Genomic DNA, 20,582 nt, shown 5'->3' on the forward strand with positions numbered 1-20,582 from the left:
TCATTTTTGTGGGGCTGCCCTGGGCGATTGCAGGGTATTTAGCAGTATCTCTGGTTTCTGTCCACTAGATGGCAGTAGCTGCCCTCCAAGTTGGGGACAACCGACCGTCTGCGCATGTCCTGTCCACTGGGGGACCGAATCGCCCCTCGTTGTGTGCCAGGGCTATAGATAGATAGATGATACATAGATAGACTAGATAGAGAGATAGATAGATAGATAGATAGATAGATAGATAGATAGATAGATAGATAGATAGATAGATAGATAGATGATGGATAGATAAGGTGAATAGATGATTGATAGATACAATGGATGGATGGGCAGTTAGATGGATGGATGGCCACAGATACATAGATCGTAGATAGATAAATAGATGTTAGATAAATGCGAGATGGATAAATGCTAGAGATAGATTATTTATTAATATAGAGACAAATAGATATGACGGATGGATGGGTGGATGGATGGATACATAGATAGATACACAGATAATTGATAGATTACAGATAGAGTCATTCTAGTCAGAAATCTCAGCCTCACACTATTGACATTGGGGGCTGGGTGACTCTCTGATACGGGGCGTCCTATGCACTGTGGGCTGTGGAGGAGCATCCCTGGTCTCCCCCCACCAGGTGCCAGGAGCACCCCTCGCCACCACGGTGACAACCAAAATGACCCCTGACTAATACATAGCACATATATATAAACTAATACATACCTATGTTTATGTAGATGTACATGTGTCTGTATATATATATGGTATATCATGGTATGTGGTATATATCAACATGACATCCTAATGTATGTTTTTTTTTTTTTTTTTTTTATGCGTTACGCGGGCCTCTCACCGCTGTGGCCTCTCCCGCTGCAGAGGACAGGCTCCGGACGCGCAGGCTCAGCGGCCACGGCCCACGGGCCCAGCCGCTCCGCGGCACGCGGGATCCTCCCAGACCGGGGCACGAACCCGTGTCCCCTGCATCGGCAGGCGGACTCCCAACCACTGCGCCACCAGGGAAGCCCTGTATGTTTTTTTTAATTTTATTTATTTATTTGGCTGTGTTGGGTCTTCGTTTCTGTGCGAGGGCTTTCTCTAGTTGCGGCGAGCGGGGGCCACTCTTCATCGCAGTGCGCGGGCCTCTCACTGCTGTGGCCTCTTCCGTTGCGGAGCACAGGCTCCAGACGCACAGGCTCAGTAGTTCTGGCTCACAGGCCTAGTTGCTCCACGGCATGTGGGAGCATGCCGTGGGTCCTCCCAGACCAGGGCTGGAACCCGCCTCCCCTGCATTGGCAGGCAGATTCTCAACCATTGCGCCACCAGGGAAGCCCCCTAATGTATGTTTTGATGGCATCGTAATGTCCTATTTTTTCCCCCTTAATCTTCTGTGCTGGCTGATCCCGCACAAGACATCAGATGGTCGTGCAAACCAGGTCCCTGTGCACCAAGTCCCCACCCTAACCCCCTCTTGGTTAACCCATCAGAGGGCTGACCACCCACCAGCAAGCCCCTCCACAGTGAGTTCTGATTCACCGTGTGGACTCACCCTGCCCCAAACTTTACCCATTTGGGGGGAGTCATTTCCTGATTGGTTGAACTTTACGTTTCCCTCAAATGTCTGGGGTTAGAAATAATTCTTTTTCTTCTTCTTCTTACTAATTCTAGGCATTTCAAGGAAATGTAACAATTCAACCAGTCAGGAAGCATCCTTATCACTGAATCATCTTCCCCTGGACAGTGACAATGAATATTTAGCTCAAAAGGTCAGGATGGAGGCACAAATACTTGTTTTCAAATTGCACAGCAGAAAAGGTGTCAAACTGCCCGCCCTCCAGCCGAGCTTGAGGCCCCCTTACTGGTTCTCCTCTGTCGATGCTGGTGTCACTGAGTTTTATCTGGATGAAGACATCAGAGGAGGTATTGCAAAGGCAAACTGGAAAACCATTTCATGAAGGATCACTGTCCGATGGGGTCAATTCCCCCCGAATCTCCAGAACCAGCCCTGAAGGCTCCTGTTCAGTTCAATGCACAAGCCGAACATCTTGCTTACAAAAATAGACGGTTTATTCTGAGGAAGTTCTAGGTGTACAGGGCACTTGTCAGCATGATACTGAGGCTCCTCAGCCGCCTCCCCCATCCTTCCCCGTCATGTTAACACCCGACATCCCCGCTATAACGAAGAACCGACATCGGTCCGTTTCCGAGGAGGGATTGGTGTTGGAATCTCTCCCGTTTTCCCCGTGCTCTTCTGGGATCCAGCCTGCGATCCTCTCATTTTCCTTAGATGTTCCAGCTTCCATCTTTCTCAGGATTGTGGACAAGGAGGGGAGCAGGCTGACGGATGTCTTGATGGCTTTGACTTACGCTGTAGGAAGGTCTTGGTGACAGACAAACTCAACAAGGTGACGAGGGAGGCAAGAAAGGAACGGTGGTTGGCACGGGACACTCTGTAAACTAGGGATTTAGCCAGGGACGTCCGGCAGGGGTTACCAGCCAAAGCTGGGTCCCCACGGGTGTGGGATGGGATTCTGAGGCAGGTGCTGGGTTCGACTCCCTGCTGGCTAACTCACCAGCTCCGGGCCACCGTTGTGGCCTTTATCGGTGAGTCCCACAGCAGTAATCTTACACATCTCATCCCATTTAGGAACCCGCCCTGCACGTTTATTTACATCCACTCCTACCCTAGAGGTATTTTAACAGCACTAAGGAATCTCATTGGCATTACAGAATCGTATAGGTTTCCAAAGACAGATCGGACGCTGGAAGAAAAAATAAATCAATGTCTCCGTGCGAGAGTTTCCAACAAACCACCTGTTTTTAGCATGGATATTTTAAAACAGGCTCAAGTAAAGAGAATGACATAATGAAACCCTGTGTTCCCTTCACCGAGGCTCAAGCATTATGAGCTATCGGCATTCTGGTAGTTTTCATTTATCCAGTCCCCAAATACGCAGGCACAAATGCACACATGTGCGTGCACACACAAAGACGTGGGCGCATGCACGTGTACACGTGTGTGAAGTGTGCACATACGGGTATGCACGCAGGTATACATGTGCATGCTTGTATCTGCTCTCGTATTTTAAAGCAAGCATCAACCATCGTAACTCCGCCCAGGACTATTTTCATTTACACCTTCAGCATTTTAGGATCTCTTTTAACAAAGCCAAAGCCCCATCATCCCACCCAACCAATCCTGGATTCCACCCGCGCCCCGTTCGTGTTCTGCTGGCCCGGTTCACGCCAGGAGCCCAGAACACCGTGATTCTGCCATCCTTGAAATTCCAGGGAGCCTGGTGGGAGGGTAATGGGACGGCTCGGTCGTGAGATGGGAGGGTCTTGGTCAGGCAGGGGTCTCAGGAGTCCGAGGGAGAAACCTGTCCGCCCAGCACACGGGGAGAAGTCAGGGATGTGGGTCTCTGCGTTCTTCCTCCCACACTCTCCCAAGAGCTGAATCACAGAATCACATCTTGTTTTTTTTCTCATGTCTATGTACATGCGAATGTGTTACCATTTTACAGGAGGCTTAAGAGGGCAACAGATTGAAGGAGTGTGTGGGGAGAACACACACACACACACACACACACACACACACACACACACACACACACAACATTATTAAAAGGCCGAAAGAGGGGCAAATCCCGCCCTGGGATTTCAGGTGATCTGACGGACCTCTCGGACAGGCTGACGGTCACCTGAAGTTCTGGATGGAAATTCCCAGCAATTCGAAAGACCCTGTCGGACCTCCTGAACTTCGGTGGAACTGGGGGCCCCTAGAATGCAGAAGTCATGGGGGCGTCGACAGCCCTGGATGGCTGAGTGGCCGCCAACCAAATAAGGGCTGGCACAGCCCTCTGTGACCCAAAGGCTGGAGGGACGTGACATCCACTGGGGGAGGGTATTACTACCTAGACTGGCTTCCTCTGAATTCAAACTGTGATGCTTAATAACAAAGCAGCAGAAAAACGTCCTGTGAGGGTGGTTTGAGGTTTTTCGCACTTTTGTAGCATCAGACACTGGAAGCCCACACCCAGACGTGGGTGCCACTGTCTCTCCGGCTCAGGGTTTCCACCCCGCACTGTTGCTCCCTCGAGGGCTCCCTCGAACCCTGGCTTTCTAGGGTTCGCCTTGGGGACAGTTGGGGAGAGTGGGGGGACAGCACGCCACGCACGGACCATCCAGCTCCCGGACACGTGCCCTTTTCTCGTCCCTTCCGCCCATGGGCTCAAGTCCTTCCCCAGGGGCATGTCCGGCTGTCCCTCTGAGGCTCCCGAGGGTGGCTCTCGGCTCCCTGTAAACACAGACACTGGCTCGGACACCGTCCTCTGTGGAGTGTCCCAGCTGCGTGGCCTGGGGTGGAGGACGGTGAAGGGGCCCTCCAGGCTGTACCTCCAAGCCGAGGGACTGGATTCCACAAAGCAGGTCCCACCCTGGGAGCCAGCACCAGGCACCGGGCCCTCCTGCAGCCACCCAAGCAGGAGCCAGAGGCTCAGTCTCAGAATGTCAGAGTGTGTGTGTCTCCTGGGGCAGCCGTAACAAATTCCCATAAACTGCAGGCTAAAACCCCGGACAGACCTGCACCCTCCCCCAGCCCGGAGACCAGACGTCTGAGGGCAGCCATAACAAGTTCCCATAAACTGCAGGCTAAAACCCCGGACAGACCTGCATCTTCCCCCATCCTGGGGACCAGACGTCTGAGGTCAGGGTGTCCCAGGACCGAGCTCCCTCCAGAGGCTCCAGGGGAGGGTCCTTCCCGCCTCTTCCAGCTTCTGGGGGCTCTGGGCTTCCCTGGGCTTGTGGCCGCGTCCCTCCTGTCCCTGCCTCTGTCTTCCCGGTTCTTCTCCTGTGTGTCTGGGTCTCTCCTCTTCTGCCCCTTAGAAGGACCCTGTCGTTGGATGTAGGGCCACCCTGATCCCACAGGTCACACTTTGTGGTTCCTAGCGGACATGGACTTTGGCGAGACACCGTTCACCCCAGCGTACGTATGTCTGCTTCTCCAATGTGACCAGGTGCTTCCAGAACATCAGCTCACAACCCCCATCCGCATCTCTGACCCACGGAGGGGACGTCACCTGCCCCACAGCCAAACCACCCTGGAGGTCCCTGAGCCCCCGCCTGCCAGCCCCTCCAAGGTCTCACCTTATAGGCTGCAGGGCTGTTTTCCTTTCCCAAGAGAGCCCAGTCCTGTGCATCTCCTTGTGATGTGCAAAGCACCCAAAAGTTTGTTCTTTCAGGCAAATCCCGGCCTCCCGGGAACCTGCTGGTTTAGCATCCTGGGCAGTCCGGGGACTGGGCCCCTTATCTTCCCAAAGCAGCCCAGGTAGTGGGGCTGGTACAGGTGTGTCCCAGGTGCTGAGCAGACCTGCTACGGGCTCGTGTGGTCAGTGCTCTCCCCTGGTCCTCCAAGGATCCCACGGGTCAGGCCAGGAGCCTCTCCAGACCCCCAGGACGACTTGCCGTGGCCCGGGGATCTCAGCTCGGAGGCGGAGCCAGAGAACGGGCCAGAGGGGGCCCCCCGAGGCAAGCTGCACCCCGAGGCGGGTCAGGGAGGTGCAGTTGTAGCTGCGAACACTCAGAAACTTGTCATCCGCCCAGAGACCCTCGGTCCACACCTCCGGGACGGACGACCTTCCGGTCTGGGGGCTGTGGCTTGGGGATATTTAAGGAGAACCTGATCCCCGCCGGGGAGCCCCCGTGTTTGCTTGGCTCCGGGGGGCGGGGGGAACCAGGTGATGTCGGGGGGAACAGGTGATGTCGCAGGGACCCATGGGCCCCCAGAGCACGGGGCCCGAGGTGGCCTGTCCACGGGCACGTGGCCAAATCCCAGTGCCCGGAGGGACCGCGGGTGGATTGTCGCAGGGCTGGGGAAGGACCGCGCCGCCCTCTCCCGGCTGCCCCGCCCCCGCCCCCGCCCCCGAGGGGCGCCCGGCTCAGAAGACGCTCTCCTGCCGCTTGACGCCGGGCCGGCCGGCGGCGTCCAGCCCCTCCACGGAGCGCACGGACAGCGTGCGTCCAGAGACGAGGCTCTCGAGGTGCCCCTCGGGGCCGCCGGTGGGCAGGGGCCTGTAGCCCAAGTAGTGCCGCATGTGGAGCTGGAACTCGCGGGACGCGAAGTAGTAGACGAAGGGGTCCAGGCAGTTGTTGAGACAGCTGAGGCAGAGCGTGAGCTTGTACACGTGGTAGTAGCTGCGGCCGAAGAACAGCCGACTGACCACGTGCACCAGCAGCACGAAGTTGTTGGGCGCGAAGCAGGTGACGAAGGCCAGGAGCACCACGGCCGCCAGGCACACGGCGCGGGACCTCCGGGCCTCCCCGTGGCGGTCGGCCGAGCGCAGCAGCGTGAGGATGGTGGCCGTGTAGCAGGCCACGGTGACCACGAAGGGAACGAGGAAGAGCACGACGAACAGGGTGAGGAGGAACACCGCCCACATGGCCACGCTGGGCAGCATGCTGGACTTGAGCACGTCGAAGCACGTGACGATGCCCAGCACCTCCACGGCGTAGGTGAGGTCCGTGCGGGCCAGCGGCGACAGGGCGGCCAGAAGGAGGAGCCACGTGCCGGCGCAGGCAGCCACGGCGTAGCGGCGGCAGCGCCAGCGGGCGGAGGCCAGCGGGTACACGACGCCCAGGAAGCGGTCCACGCTGATGCAGGTCATGGTGAGGATGGAGGAGTACATGTTCGCGTAGAAGGCCACGGTCACCACGTTGCACAGCAGCTCGCCGAACACCCAGTGGTTGCCGTTGCAGTGGTAGTAGATCTGGAAGGGCAGCACGCAGGCCAGCATCAGGTCCGTGACGCTCAGGTTGATCATGAAGATGACCGAGGGTGTCTTGGGTCCGATGTGGCGGCACAGCACCCACAGGGAGAACAAGTTGCCAGGGATACTTATCAGTGCCACCAGCGAGTACACCACCGGCAGGACCACCGCGATGGCCGGGTCCCGCAGCATCAGGAGGGTGGCGTTGTCCGGACGCGTCACGTTCATGTCCATCCTGGAGCCGGGGGTTGGGGGCCGATCTGGAAGAGAAAAGGGGCACCAGGGGTGAGACGGGCAGACGACGGGGTCTGCCTGCACAGGGACGGAGAGATGGGAGGGTCCCTGGCGCCCGAGGGGCGGGCAGCTCCCGGTTCCTCCTCTGCTGGCCCTCCCTCCCTTCTGGTCCCTCTTCCCGCCCTCCACCTGTATCCCAGACCCAATAGATGCTAAATCCTCAAGGGCTGCATCACCCACAAAAGCTACAAGGAACCATTTGAAAACACCCACCACCGGTTGCCAGGCTCCTGACCCAGCATGGGGGTCACAAACCTGCCCCTCCATCCTGCACCGGGTGGTGGAGGGGGAAAGAGACCCCACACCGGGACGTGGAGACCCCGTGTCCTGTCCCTGCAGGCAGCAGGTGTGGGCTCAGGTCTGCTGGGGCCAGAGGACATAGGACTCTCCCTGTAACTGCCCACAGCCCAGCTGCACCTGGGTCACTGCACTCCTGCCCCTCCCCTGGCAACTTCCTTCCTTCCTGTGACTTGGAAGCATGGGGAGTGTGCTGTGAGGCACGGTGCGGAGGCTTCAATGCTGGGGCCATGAGGATGCAGGGCGGTGAGGCCGAGGTACAAGGTTACAAAGTCACCAAGGGAATGACTCTGTTTCCAACCTGCAAAGTAGCTTCCCTCAGATGCTCTGAGCCCCAATTTCTTCACTGGCACACAGTGAAGTCAGGATCCCCCCACCCCAGGGCTGTGCTGGGTATCGCAGACTGCCCTCCCCGACCACACGGGTGTGCTGTGCTGCTGGCGTCGTGGTCCCAGCAGGATATTAACTGTCACCCTGCGCCTGGCCTCCTGCCTTTGGCCCATAACCGCTCATCACCCCAACACTGCAGCTCCACTCCCTTCCAAGTTCGGGACCCCGATCCCAGAGCACCCGTTGTGGCTGCTCCTTTGGGGCGGGGGGGGGGATGTTGGGGCCCCTGAGACATAATCCCCATGTCTTCCCTCCCTCCATCCCTCCCCGGTGATGTCACAATAATCCTCTTATTGTGACATCACCGGTAGCACCAGCAGGACATGAAGGTAGAAAAGGGGCTTGGAGGTGTGCTGGTGACACGTTCCTAAACTTCAAAGGGGAGTGGATCCCCTGCCCGGCTCCGGTCCTGATGGGAGGTCCTGGGGGTTCCCTCCCGCAGACCACACAGAACATCCTCTGCTCCTCCCCAATGATCCCACAGAGGAACCTCCCCTGGGCTGCTCCCAGCCGAGGGATCCGGGGACCACGGTTGAAGGGAGCGGTGTTTGTCTTGCAAGCACCTGCTTCCAGGTGCCATGTCCCCGCCGTCCCCGCCGGACGTGGTTTTGGAACCCCAGCGGCCTCCTTGCCTCGTGGGAAGTGCACAGCAACACAGGAGCCCATGGAGAGGCCCAGGTACCTCGTGGGGCTGGCAGCCCATTCCCTGCAAACCATGGGGAAGATGGAACAGCTGCCGGGCGGGTGTGGGGCATCTTTGTTCTTGTCTTGACCGCCCCCCCCCCCGTGAGTTCCCAGGGCTTTTCCCAAGCATAGGACGGGCTCTTTGTGGGCAAAGGAGGATGCGATCGGAATATGTGTTACAGGAGTGGGGGAAACTGCCCATCAGGTCACGGTCTTAGGAGCAGACGCTGAGGTTTCCCGGAGAAGAAGGAATTCTGAGTCCAGATAGCAGGGTCAGCTGGTGCCTGGGTCTCTAGCCCCGCCCCCTGCCCTGCGGATTTCAGACTCACCAGCCCCACACCCAGTGTGAGCCAATTCCTTGAGATACATGTCTTTATGTATATGTTGTATTTTACATTTGTAGGTACGTATATGTGCAAATATAGGCATGTGTGTTTGTCTACACGTGTACACTTATGTATATATATATCCTCTTGCATATAGTTGTATGTATGGGTGTGTGTGTATATACACACGTATCCGGTCGCATATATATCATATTGCATGTATACACACGTGTCTACACATACAACCCTATTGCCTGCATACACTGGGTTGGCCAAAAAGTTCGTTCGGATTCTTCTGTAAGGTCTTATGGGAAAACCGAAGCAAACTTCTTGGCCAACCCAATATATGTGTGTGTGTGTGTGTGTGTGTGTGTGTGCGCATGTGTGTACACACACAGATATATATCCTATGGCATATCCATGCATGTGTATGTATATATATACACATGTATATACAATTGCACAAGTATGTGTGTACAATTTATGTGTATATATGTAGACATAAGTATGTATATAAATGCAATAGGGTATGTGTGTGTGTATGCGCGTATATATATGCATGTCTTAGGATGTCTGTATAGATATACATACACATCTGTGCAGTGGTACATGTGTACACATATATGTACATGCAATTGAATATACACGTGTATAGATACATACTTCTGTAGCTCTCCATCCTTTGGTTTCTGTTCCTCCAAAGAACACTGATGATACAGAGCCAATGGTCCTGAGGGCCCTCCTGGGGCTGGGGGACCATGACGAGATGCTCGTTACTTTTATGCTGACCCTCATGTTAAGAGACAGTGGGTTTGCATCTCCAGACCCTTCCATAGAGCGCTCGGGATAACAGAGGTGGGAGGGCCCTGCCCACGGCGACACCTCCCACCGGGTCCTCACGCCACGCTTTATCAGAAACATTAAAACCAAAACCAGCTGGCAACAAGTGGCTGGGTCTCCTGCCCACGTTCATGGCACGAAAGCCCCTGTTCTTTGCCTGGAGCCGCTGTGGAGCACCAAGCCTGCCCTTCAGAGCTCACGGAGCAGAGTCTGGAGCCAGAGCCCCAGAGCCCTGGGCTGGGCAGCCATGCCGATGCCAGGTCCCAACACGCCGGGTCCCTCCTGCAAATATGGGCATAACTGAGGTGTGGGCAGATGCCCTGGATGCCCTCCGGAGCCAGTGGGCTCTGAGCTGCTGGCACCTGAGCCTCGCACTCCTGAACTTCTGTTTTTCCCGCTGATCTGCCCCCCGCCCCCGTGACAGAGAAGTCCACCCAGCTCTCCGCACACCCCACTCCTGACTGCCGGCCCCTCAGACCCGCAGAGAGGGAGGGCCCGGGCCCTGCGGTGACAAGGGATCCCTGGGGCTGCCTACACCCCGCCTTCTGGGCACAGCGGGTCCCCGTTTCACTTTCTTTCTAATTTCTTATGTAAATGCAAACCAAAGGCGGCTCACTGTTCACTTCTGCTGGTTTTCAAAGTCTGGGTGACGGCTTTGCTGCCCTATCGACCTGGAGGACACCGGATTTCTCTTTCTTCGAATGCTGGACAAAAGAGCTTTAACACTTAAAGTAGGAAAACCAGCAACAAAAACACCCCAACAAAACAAACAAACAAACACAAAAGAAAGAAAGAGAAGCACGGCGTGCGCGTTTTCTCACTTTCAAAGATGGCACCTGACCTGGAGTCCACGGGGTGGGGACAGCTGGTGGGGGTCAAGGACATGGCTTAAGGATGCTGTAAGGGACCGTTAGGTGTGCTGTTGTGCTGAGGATCCGCCCAGGATGCCACGTTCCTGTAAGGGGCCGTGTGCAAGCCAGGAAGAGGTCCTCACCACAATGTGACCCCGTTGGCACCTTGATCCCCGACGTCCGGCCTCCGGGACTAGGAGAAGTAAATGTCTGTTGTTTAAGCTGCCCCATCTGCAATATTCTGTGATAGCTGCCCGAACTGACCCAGACAGACGTTATACTGATGGCCTCAGCCCGTGGCTGCAGGCACCTCAGCACCATGTGAGCTGTGGTGGTGACACGGCAGTGGTCACAGGTGTGTATTCCCTGCACCGCACCTCACAGGACCCCGCATCTGGCTCTTAGGTCTCCCTGATGGGTTCACCTGGGTTTTGACTCGCTCCACTTGAATCCAGAGTTTCCCTCTGGCTGGGGTCACCTGGAGAAGCCCTTTGCCCCCGAGGGTTTGGGACTCGGAAACCGGAGCAGCAAGCTGGTGCAAACAGCATGTCGTGTAAAAGTTGGCCGGGTCTTAGCCAGCCTGGGGGCTTTCCCTGGAGCCCAGCGTACACCCCACGAGAGGAAACTCTGCCATTGGCTTGGGGTTTCGAGGTCTGTGTTTCTCACCGTACCTCTTACTTCTCTTCTCGAGATCCCGCCGGGGATGACCGCATTGCTATTTTGCCGTTGGCCGAGGCTGTCCCTTCTGCATTTGACCGCGAGTGTGTACGATGCCGGGGCTCCTGAAATCAGGGCGTGGGGCTCAGCCGGGCATCAGGACCCTAAGACACCCACGGCTCCCATCCGCACTGCAGTTTGACTTGTCCCGACATGGTCACAGGGGCGTCCATCCCTGGATGTCTGTTAGCGGGAAACGTGGTCCTTGAGCCACCGGCGAGGCCAGGACCCAGCTTCGACTCTGATCTGATTGCAACTCCCCTTTCAAGCCTTCCTGTCCTGGTCTTTCTTCCTCTGCAGGAGACGTGCCATCTGTGGTGAGTGTGTGCACAGCGAGCTTCCGCAAACCCACTTAAAAATGGCCTGAGTTTCACTTTGAGTGGGAAGCTTTCTGCTCTGCTGGCTCACGGCCAGGTGCCATCCTATGGTCATTGCGGGGGGTGGGTACTGGCCCCTCCTCACAGCCACCCACCTCCATCCATCCTCGGCTTCAGGAGGAAAAGGGAGCCGTACTTCTTGGGATTCCCGTGGATGCTGCAGCGGGACCCATGGAAGGGAGAGATGCCAATAATTTACAGAAGACGGGGGGGGGGGGGGGGGGGGGGGGGGTAGGGGGGGTAGGGGGTGGGGTGGTGACCTGGGAGGCTGCTGTGTGTCCCCGGGGGATGGGGGTGGTGGTCTGAGAAGATCGATGATGGACAGAGCTTCAGACAGGGAACCCATCCCCCTCGAGTGGAATTCCGAGGGCGGGGCGGCATTTGGGAGGCCTTTTTCCATTTCTGCTCAAACAGTTATGAATGCCAGCCCCACCCCCCAGGGGTTTTGATCTGTCCTAACCTCCAGGTGGGAGCTTCAAAAGAGTGTGAATTTGCATAACACGCGGCTGCCCTGCATGGGTTGCAGAAAACCCATGTGGATATCAGGAGGCTCCGGCCACCCTCTGCAGCCCTGTAGCTGCTGCCTTCCCCCCGCCGTGGGCCCCCCGGTGCTTTCACCTGTACCATCTCAGGGGAGGGCAGGCAGCCCCCTTGGGGCTCCGGAAGCCCAGCCTGCCGCCGGCTGCAGAGATCACGGCTGATTAATAAAGAAATCACCTCTAACAGATGCCGGCTTCTCTGAAACCCACGGCGTTTGTGGTTTGGACCTGGAGGAGGTCTGGGCGGTGACAGGATGGAAGTTTTGTGAAACGAGCAACAAACAGCCACTGGTGGCCGCCAGACGCTCCCCAGGCGCTGAGCGAGCAGAGGTCGCTCTTGCAAAAGGCACCGGACACAGGGCTGCCCGAAGCAGGCGCCCTGGAGGCGGCGGGTGGGAAGTTCTGGCTTGTTCTCTGCAGGAAACCGCAGGCAGTTCTGAGACACAGACTCAGCTGCGTCTCAGGTGTCCAGGGCTCCCGTGCATCCCCCCTGCAGGCCCCCCGCCCCCCGTCTTGGTCTCTTTTTTCTTAATAGTCTTATTGAGCTGTAAGTTATATATCATCAAGTTCCCCCATTTACAATGGGCACCTCAGGACTTCCCTGGTGGTGCAATGGTCAAGAATCCGCCTGCCAACGCAGGGAACACAGGTTCGAGCCCTGGTCTGGGAAGATCCCACATGCTGCAGGGCAACTAAGCCCGTGCGCCACAACTACCGAGCCTGCGCTCTAGAGCCCGCGAGCCACAACTACTGAGCCCGCGCGCCTAGGGCCCGTGCTCCGCAACAAGAGAAGCCACTGCAATGAGAAGCCCGCGCACGGCAACGAAGAGTAGCCCCCGCCCGCCGCAACTAGAGAAAGCCTGTGTGCAAAACAACGAAGACCCAACACAGCCAAAAATAAGTAAATAAAATAAAATTTTTTAAAAAACGCACACTGCAGCAGTTTTTCATAGATTTGCAGATGTGCATCCACCCCCATCACGTGATCCCAGAACATTTTCATTGTCTCGAAAAGAAACCTTGCACACCACGGCCATCACCCCACACTCCCCTGCCCCAGCGCACATGGATACAGGTTTACAAACTAAGTTCAAATTCACGTGTCGTACGAGTGACTATGTTTAAAGTGGACCATTCGGTGGCACGGAGCACATTCACAAGGTTTTGGGACCATCGCCTCTATCTGTTTCTAGAAAGTGTTTATTATCCCGAAAGGAGACCCCGTCCCCATTAAGATCACTCCCTATCTCCCTCCCCCAGCCCTTAATCTGCCTTCTGTGTCTATGGATTTGCCTGTTCTGGACGTTTCCTATCAACGGAATCACACACTGTGTGTCCTTCGGTGTCTGCTTCTCTCACTGAGCACCGTGTGTTCAAGGTCCATCCACGTGGTCACCTGTGTCAGAGCTTCACTCCGTTTCATGGCTGAGTCATATTCTACTGTGTGGATGGACCCCATGCTGTTTATCCATCCATCCACCTATCCATCCATCCATCCATCCACCCATCCATCCATCCATCCACCCACCCATCCATCCATCCATCCATCCACCCATCCATCCATCCATCCATCCATCCATCCATCCACCCATCCATCCATCCATCCATCCACCCATCCATCCATCCATCCATCCACCCATCCATCCATCCATCCATCCATGGACACATGGGTTTCCACTTTTTGTTTGTTGTGAACGGAACTGCTTATCAGTCACACCCAGCCTGGGGCCACTCCCGAGACGTGAAGCTTGGAGATGCTGAGAACAGTGGTCCTTCCATCTCTGTTGAGGTGGGTCTTACTCAGGTGGGGAGGTGAAAAGCACCCCTGAGTCAAAGGGATGAGTGCCGTTTGGGGACCGCCCCCCCCCCCATATCCTTTCAACCATCACAGCCAGTGTTTCCCGAGTGCTGGGGCTAAACTCACAGTGGCGGGGACTGGAGGGTCTGGACCCCGGGAAGCCGTGACCCGGCCCTGTGCAGCGTGGACTGGCCTTCCTTCTGGGTTTCCTGGGGTTGTGGTGCTCTGCTACGGCAGCCCTGGGAGCTTCAGCCCCGAGGCGTTCAAGGGCCACTGCTTCAGAGAGCTGGTGATGCCGGAGCCTCCAAATGGATGGTGCCTCGTGGTACGTAGAATATTCACTCCAGAGATGCACATGGGCTGAGCAGCCCTGCCCGGCTGATCGCTGCAGGGACCACTGGTTCCTCTCATACCCGGCACAGCTCCCACCCCACAGATTTTGTTCAACAGACTCAGGATGACGGAGCCACGCTGCTCTAACAGCTGACCGATGTGGGAAGTGCTGGGAAAACGAGTGGCGTGGGGTCTCCCCACCCAAACACTCAAGTGTCCTCATGGGTCACATCGGGGATATAGACTCATCCTCTGAGGGTTGCCAGGGTACCAAGTGACCCAGTGATGGTGAAGCATGTCATAAACTGGGGTGTGCCCATAAATATTAACTAGGTCAGTAACTGGGGGGTGTCCTGGGTTGTCCTAACAAATGACCGCAAGTTGGGGGCTTTGCAATAACAGGCATCCATCCTCCCCCAGTCCTGGAGACCAGATGTCTGAGCTCAAGGTGTCCCAGGGCCGCACTCCCTCCAGAGGCTCCAGGGGAGGGTCCTTCCCGCCTCTTCCAGCTTCTGGGGGCTCCAGGTGTCCCTGGGCTTGTGGCCGCCTCCCTCCCGTCTCTGCCTCCGTCTTCACGGGGCTTCTCCTCTGTGTCTGTGTCTCTCACCTTCTGTATCTTAGAAGGACCCTGTCATTGGGTTTAGGGCCACCCTCCTCCAGGAGGACCTCATCTCAGACCCTTCACTTCATCACATCTGCAAAGACTCTGTTTCCAAATAATACCCCTGGGTGGTCATGAATCTTGGGGGACACCATTCAATTCACCACACCCTCCCACTGGGCAAGAGCCCTATAAACAACTCAGCTCATAACAGGGGACTTTCTCCTGGAATTTGATCATGACATTTGATGCACTTGTCTTTCCAGAATCCTTACATAGGTGCCAATAATCAATAGGCTTTTAAAGAATATCTCAGGGTCACCGACTGTCTGACACACTTGTGGAAGGACCCTGTCGTGGGATGTAGGGCCACCCCAATTCCAGGAGGACCTCATTGCAGATCCTTCATTTCATCACATCTGCAAAGACCCTGTTTCCAAACAAATCACATTCATAGGCTCTGGAGGCCAGGACGCGGATATGTTTTTTGCAGACCCCCACTCAGCCAACTTCAGGCATCAAGGAGATTATTTCTAAGAGCTCTTTGACCTCAGTGCATCCCAGGGTGAGGGTTCCAGTTTTAGCCACATCCCCTCCAGCACCAAGGCTGAGGCCTTGGTTTTCGGAGAGAAGACCCCCTCCGCCCACCCCGGGCACCCATGCTGCAGAGGTGGAGGGAACACAAGGCTGGTCTGGAATCTAACCATCACGCCCAGGAATTCTGGCCGTTCCCTCAAGGGTCGGGACGCCAGGGAGGCTGTGCGCCCTCACCACCAGCCTCGTGTGGAAGACCCCCTTCTTGCCAGCGACCCCAGGACCTGGCTGATGCTTCTGGAGCTGCCTGGTAGAGGAAGCTGCATTGGGTTTTCTGGTCGACCATGGGAAACTCACGGAAGACATAGGAAACTCTGTGGTTGTCGTGGGTGAACTCCGTCTCCCCCCAAGTTCATAGGTTGAAGTCCTAACTCCTTGTAGGTCAGCGTGTGACTTTAGTTCCAAGGAGGGTCTTTGCAGACGTAATTAGTTAGATTTAGCTGAGGTCTCACTGGAGCAGGGTGGGACCTGAGTCCACTATGACCGGTGTCCTTATAAAAAGGGGACATTTGGACACAAACACACAGAAGGAGGGAGACAGCCAGGTGGGAATGGATGCAGAGACGGAGGTGATGCTTCTGTAATCCAAGAAATGCCAAGGGTGGCCAGGAAACACCAGAAGTTGGGAGAGAGGCGTGGAATAGAGTCTCCCCGACAGCTTCCAGGAGGAACCAACCCTGCAGACACCTTGACTTCAGACTTCAGGTCTCCGGAAAGGAGAGACGCTGAATCTGTGTTGTTGAAGCCCCCCAGCAGCCCCAGGAGAAAAACGCACAAGGGAAAAGAGAAAGGATTGAGCTGACAGGCTGCAGAAAGCCAAAGCAATGATCCTGCAAAATAAAAGAGAGGGAGGGATCTCAAAGAAAAGATGGAGCCCGAAAGGATGAGATCGTAGGAAACAGAGAGACATGAAGACACAGCCGACAGCCTCAGGGGTGACATCGCTAGCAGGGAGGAGGGATAGAAATAGTGAAAGATGTAAAAACTGCATGGCAAGCAACATCAACATATATTGATGTGACCTCTCCCCCTTTTTTGGCCAACACTCTCAGGGGGAGGGCATATAAATGAGCTCTGCTGAAGCCCAGGATGAATGGAAGCTCCAGCCAACGTGGAGCTGTACCCAAGGACTAAAGAAATACTTCAGGCTCTCCTGGTCAGGTCTCCTGCCCACAGTGGGTAAGCTTTCCCCCCAGCACCCCTTATTCCAGAGACTCACAGCGCTGGGGGACACCCCCCAGGACCCAGACACAGCATCCCGTCCAGCCCTGGTGGGGACAGGGGCACAGGTGTATGTTTGTAGACAGAGTCACGCTGGCTTCAAGGAGAATTCAGCTTTGGGCCAACTTACTGGCATGGCCAGTAAGACATGGTCCCGTGGTCCCCGTTCACACACTGAAACTTGTTGGAGCAAGAGTCTTGGTTGACAGGTCATCTCGATATATGAGGGGCCTGAGGGGGGCAGAGATAGTGGATGGACCCCAGGGGTTCTCACCCAGTCAACATTGTCATCCCCGCCAGCGGACACTCAGCAACGTCTGGGGACATTTCTGGTTGTCACAGCTGAGAGAGGGGGAGCTCCTGGCACCTGGCGGGTGGAGACCAGGGATGCTGCTTCACACCCCACAATGCCCAGGACGCCCCACATCAGAGAGTCATCCAGCCCCGACGTCAGTAATGCTGAGGCTGAGAAACGCTGACTTGCATGAGAGACTATCTATCCATCTACCTACGCACCTATGTATCTATATATCTATGTATCTATCTGTCTATTTACCTATCATTCATCTATGATCCATCCAGCTATCCACCTATCATCTAAGTATCTATCAACCTATCATCTCTCTCCTATCTATCTATCCATCCCTTCAGTTATCACCTGTCTACTATATCTATCTATCTATCTATCATCTATTTATCCATCTATCTGCTTATCTATCATGTATCTATCATTTATCTATCTATCTATGAATCATGTATCGATCATCTATCTATGATCTCTCTCTATATATATATCTCTACCTCTCTATCTTTTGGGGAGAGAAATCCCAAGAACTAGAGAGACTGCAGAGAAATTATAGACCAAGAGAGAAGCTTGACCAGAGAGGGCAGGAGCTGGAGAAGCAGAGGGGCAGGGAGGAGGTTGAGGACAAGATGCCTTTGAGGTACATACCAGAAGTCTCACACCCTGCACCTTCCCCCGTACAGGGCTCCCTTTGCATTCCTGTTGGCCCTTCCCCACTGGAGCCCAACTCATCCCAACAAGACCAGGGTCAAAGCTGTCTCTTCTGTGCAGCTTCCTGAGTTCCCACAGCCCAAGAAGAGGCAGAGGTAGGGTCTACTGAGCTTCCAGGCTCCAAAGAGTCACAACATTGCTTAAGCGTTTAGACGTTCCAATTATAGAGCAGACACATATTTGCTCTGGGTCAAGGAATAAAAAGAAACAGCAGTATTTGTGTCTGACCTCATGCTTTTCCCCTGCAGGACAAGGCCCCTCCCCGCTCCCCCCGCCCAGAGGTGACCACTGGGATATGTTTGCTGTGTAGCATCCTTGCAGACACGTCTCGGTGTACATGACACACACACACGTGTATGTGCCTGCACCCACACAGGTGGGAGTTTTAACCTGCATGCTGTACATATCACCTGTCCCAACGTTCCCACTTCGAACTTACATAGAGTTCCTCTCTGCCATTTTCCACGCTGGAATGCTCTGTGGGTATTTCACCCTGCTCCCCAGGCTGTGGGCATTACCTGGAGGGATTACCTGGACTGTGCTGACTCACACCCCTGCAAGCATTTCTGTGCAAGCATGTGATAACGTCTTCTAAGACAGATTCCTAGGAGTAGCGTTGCTGAAACAAAGAGTGTGCACTTTTTAAATTGCATGCATGTGTTGGAAAGGAAGAAAGATCTAAAACCTACCCTCTAAGCTTCCTCCTTAGAAAACTAGAACAAGAAGAGCCTTTTAAATCCCAAGCGAGCAGAAGAAAAGACATAATAAAAGCGAGAGCAGAAATCAATGAAATTGAAAACAGAAAATCAATTGAGGAGAGAAAAAGAAATCAAAAGCTGGTTCTTTGAAGAGATCAGTAAAATCGATAAACCTCTAGTCAGGCTGGCTGAGCAAAAAAGGGAGAAGACACAAATTACAAATATCAGAAATCAACTAGGGGACATCACTAGCGATCCCGCGGACGTTAAAAGGAGGTTAAAGGGATAACATGAACAATCCTATCTATGCCACAGATTTGATTACCGAGGTGAAATGGGCCACTTCCTCGACGTCATATGCCAAAAGGCACCCGGAGAAACAGGCCATTTGATTAGGTCTATATCTATGAGAGAAATTGAATCAATAATCAATAACCTTCCAAAGCAGGAAGCACCAGGTCCAGATGGGTTCATGATGCATTCTACCAAAGCCTGAAGGAAGGAATGACACCAGTTCTCTACAGTGTCTTCCGGAAGATTGAAGCAGAGAGGCCATCACCAAATACCCTTCCCACACACGGTACCAATTTGAATTTGCGGAAAATAGAACAAGCGCAGGAGGATGGAGGTGGGGAGCTCATTCCTCAAGTTGTCACCAAAAATCTGTCAGCGGCCTGTCTCATCTTTTCCATCTGATGGGCGGTAAGCGGCATCTGACTGAAGTTTCAAGTCACACCTTCATAACGGCCACAGAGGTTGGGCGCCTTTCTCATGCTCTCACGCTGGCGTTTCCTTTTCGGAAACCAAGACTGACGCGCCATTGGGCCACTCAGAACTCTGTCTGGTTAGCATGATGGTAGCAGCTGTTGATACGTGATGGGAATTCTGGTTGGTTTGTTTGTTGGCTGTGCCGCGAGGCATGTGGGATCTCAGCTCCCTGACCAGCGATCGAACCTGCGCACCCTTTACTGAGAGCGCAGAGTCTTAACCACTGGACCGCCAGGGAAGTCCAATGTTTGTTATTTTCTGTTCCCCAGGCTGTATTGTCACTATTCCTCGTGTGCCATCACACACAGGGATCGTCAGTATGTCTGCTCTTTGCAGAGGCTCCGTGTCTGCCGAGCAAACGCATGGTGGGATCCAAGAAAACACAACATAAAATCCCAAACTCTTGTAAAGCAGTTGTATCTGAGATGTCCCTGGGCTCACTCACCGACCTGAACCTGACTGTCTCCCCAACTGGGGCTGTAAGTCTTGCCTTAAGGGCCTTGTTCGGGGCACCGCAGAGACACCTGCCATCCTAACACCTCGTTACAAGAGGTGGATTTAGACCAAATGATTCTGGAGTCTATAGGGAGAGGCAAAAAACCCAGAATAGGCAACACACGACGGAAGGAGAACAAAATTGCAGGACTGACACTACCTGACTTCAAGACTTGCTCTAACGCTACAGGAAGCAAATGGGGGGAGAGGGAAGCGGGGAGGGGCAATACAGGGATGGGGGAGCAGAAGGTACAAACTATGATGCGTAAAATAAGCTGTGGTTGTGACATCCCTGGTGGTGCGGTGGATAAGACCCTGAACTCCCAATACAGGGGGCCCAGGTTCGATCCCTGGTCCGGGAACTAGATCCCACATGCATGCCTCAGCTAAAGATCCCTCACACCGCAGCGAAGATCCCAGGTACCGCAACTATATAAATAAATAAATAGAAAAAGACACACACACAAAAAAGATAAGCTGTGGTGGGTTTTCCCGCAGCAGAGAGAAGTAAAGTTTCTCTAACCCCTTAAAAAAATTAAAAGAAAAATGAAATAAGTTGCAAGGATATACTGTACAGCACAGGGGATATAGCCAATATTTTATAATAACTATAAACAGAGTATAGCCTTTAAAAATTGTGAATCACTAGATTGTACACCTGTAACATATAATATTGTACATCAACTATACTTCAATTAAAAAAAGAGGAACATGACCTTTTAGGAATATTCTAGGTAATTTTTTTTTTAAGGCAGTGTGGTGTTGGTGAAAGAGAATAGAGAAATTTATCAGTGGAACACAATAGAGAGTCAGAAGTAGACACCATAAATATGGTCAACTGATCTTTGACAAAAAAGCAAAGGCAATACAGTGGAGTGAAGAGAGTCTCTTTTCAACAGATGGTGTTGGAACAACTCACATCCACATGGAAAAAAAAAAAAAAAAAGGGAATCTAGACACAGACCTTGCTCACTTCACAGTAATTAAC

The 20,582-nt window shown here is 54.2% G+C and overlaps 1 protein-coding gene across 4 annotated transcripts in view; it reads right to left on the reverse strand.

The window, feature by feature from the left end:
* Window positions 1-2,037: 2,037 nt before the first annotated feature.
* The window catches only part of P2RY8 (P2Y receptor family member 8), a 55,409-nt gene continuing 36,864 nt past the window's right edge, over window positions 2,038-20,582 (reverse strand). For 2 of the 4 annotated variants that reach the window (XM_032618808.1, XM_032618810.1), the window contains exon 2: window positions 2,038-7,016. In XM_032618808.1, the coding sequence (XP_032474699.1) occupies window positions 5,929-6,990 (1,062 nt within the window). In that variant the 5' untranslated portion in view covers window positions 6,991-7,016 and the 3' untranslated portion in view covers window positions 2,038-5,928. Of the gene's footprint in view, window positions 7,017-11,109; window positions 11,536-20,582 lie in introns of those variants that run through there. The other 2 variants (XR_004347946.1, XM_032618811.1) reach the window with 2 other exon arrangements.

The sequence above is a fragment of the Phocoena sinus genome, chromosome X, assembly GCF_008692025.1.
Source record: "Phocoena sinus isolate mPhoSin1 chromosome X, mPhoSin1.pri, whole genome shotgun sequence".
Classification (NCBI taxonomy): Eukaryota; Metazoa; Chordata; class Mammalia; order Artiodactyla; family Phocoenidae; genus Phocoena; species Phocoena sinus.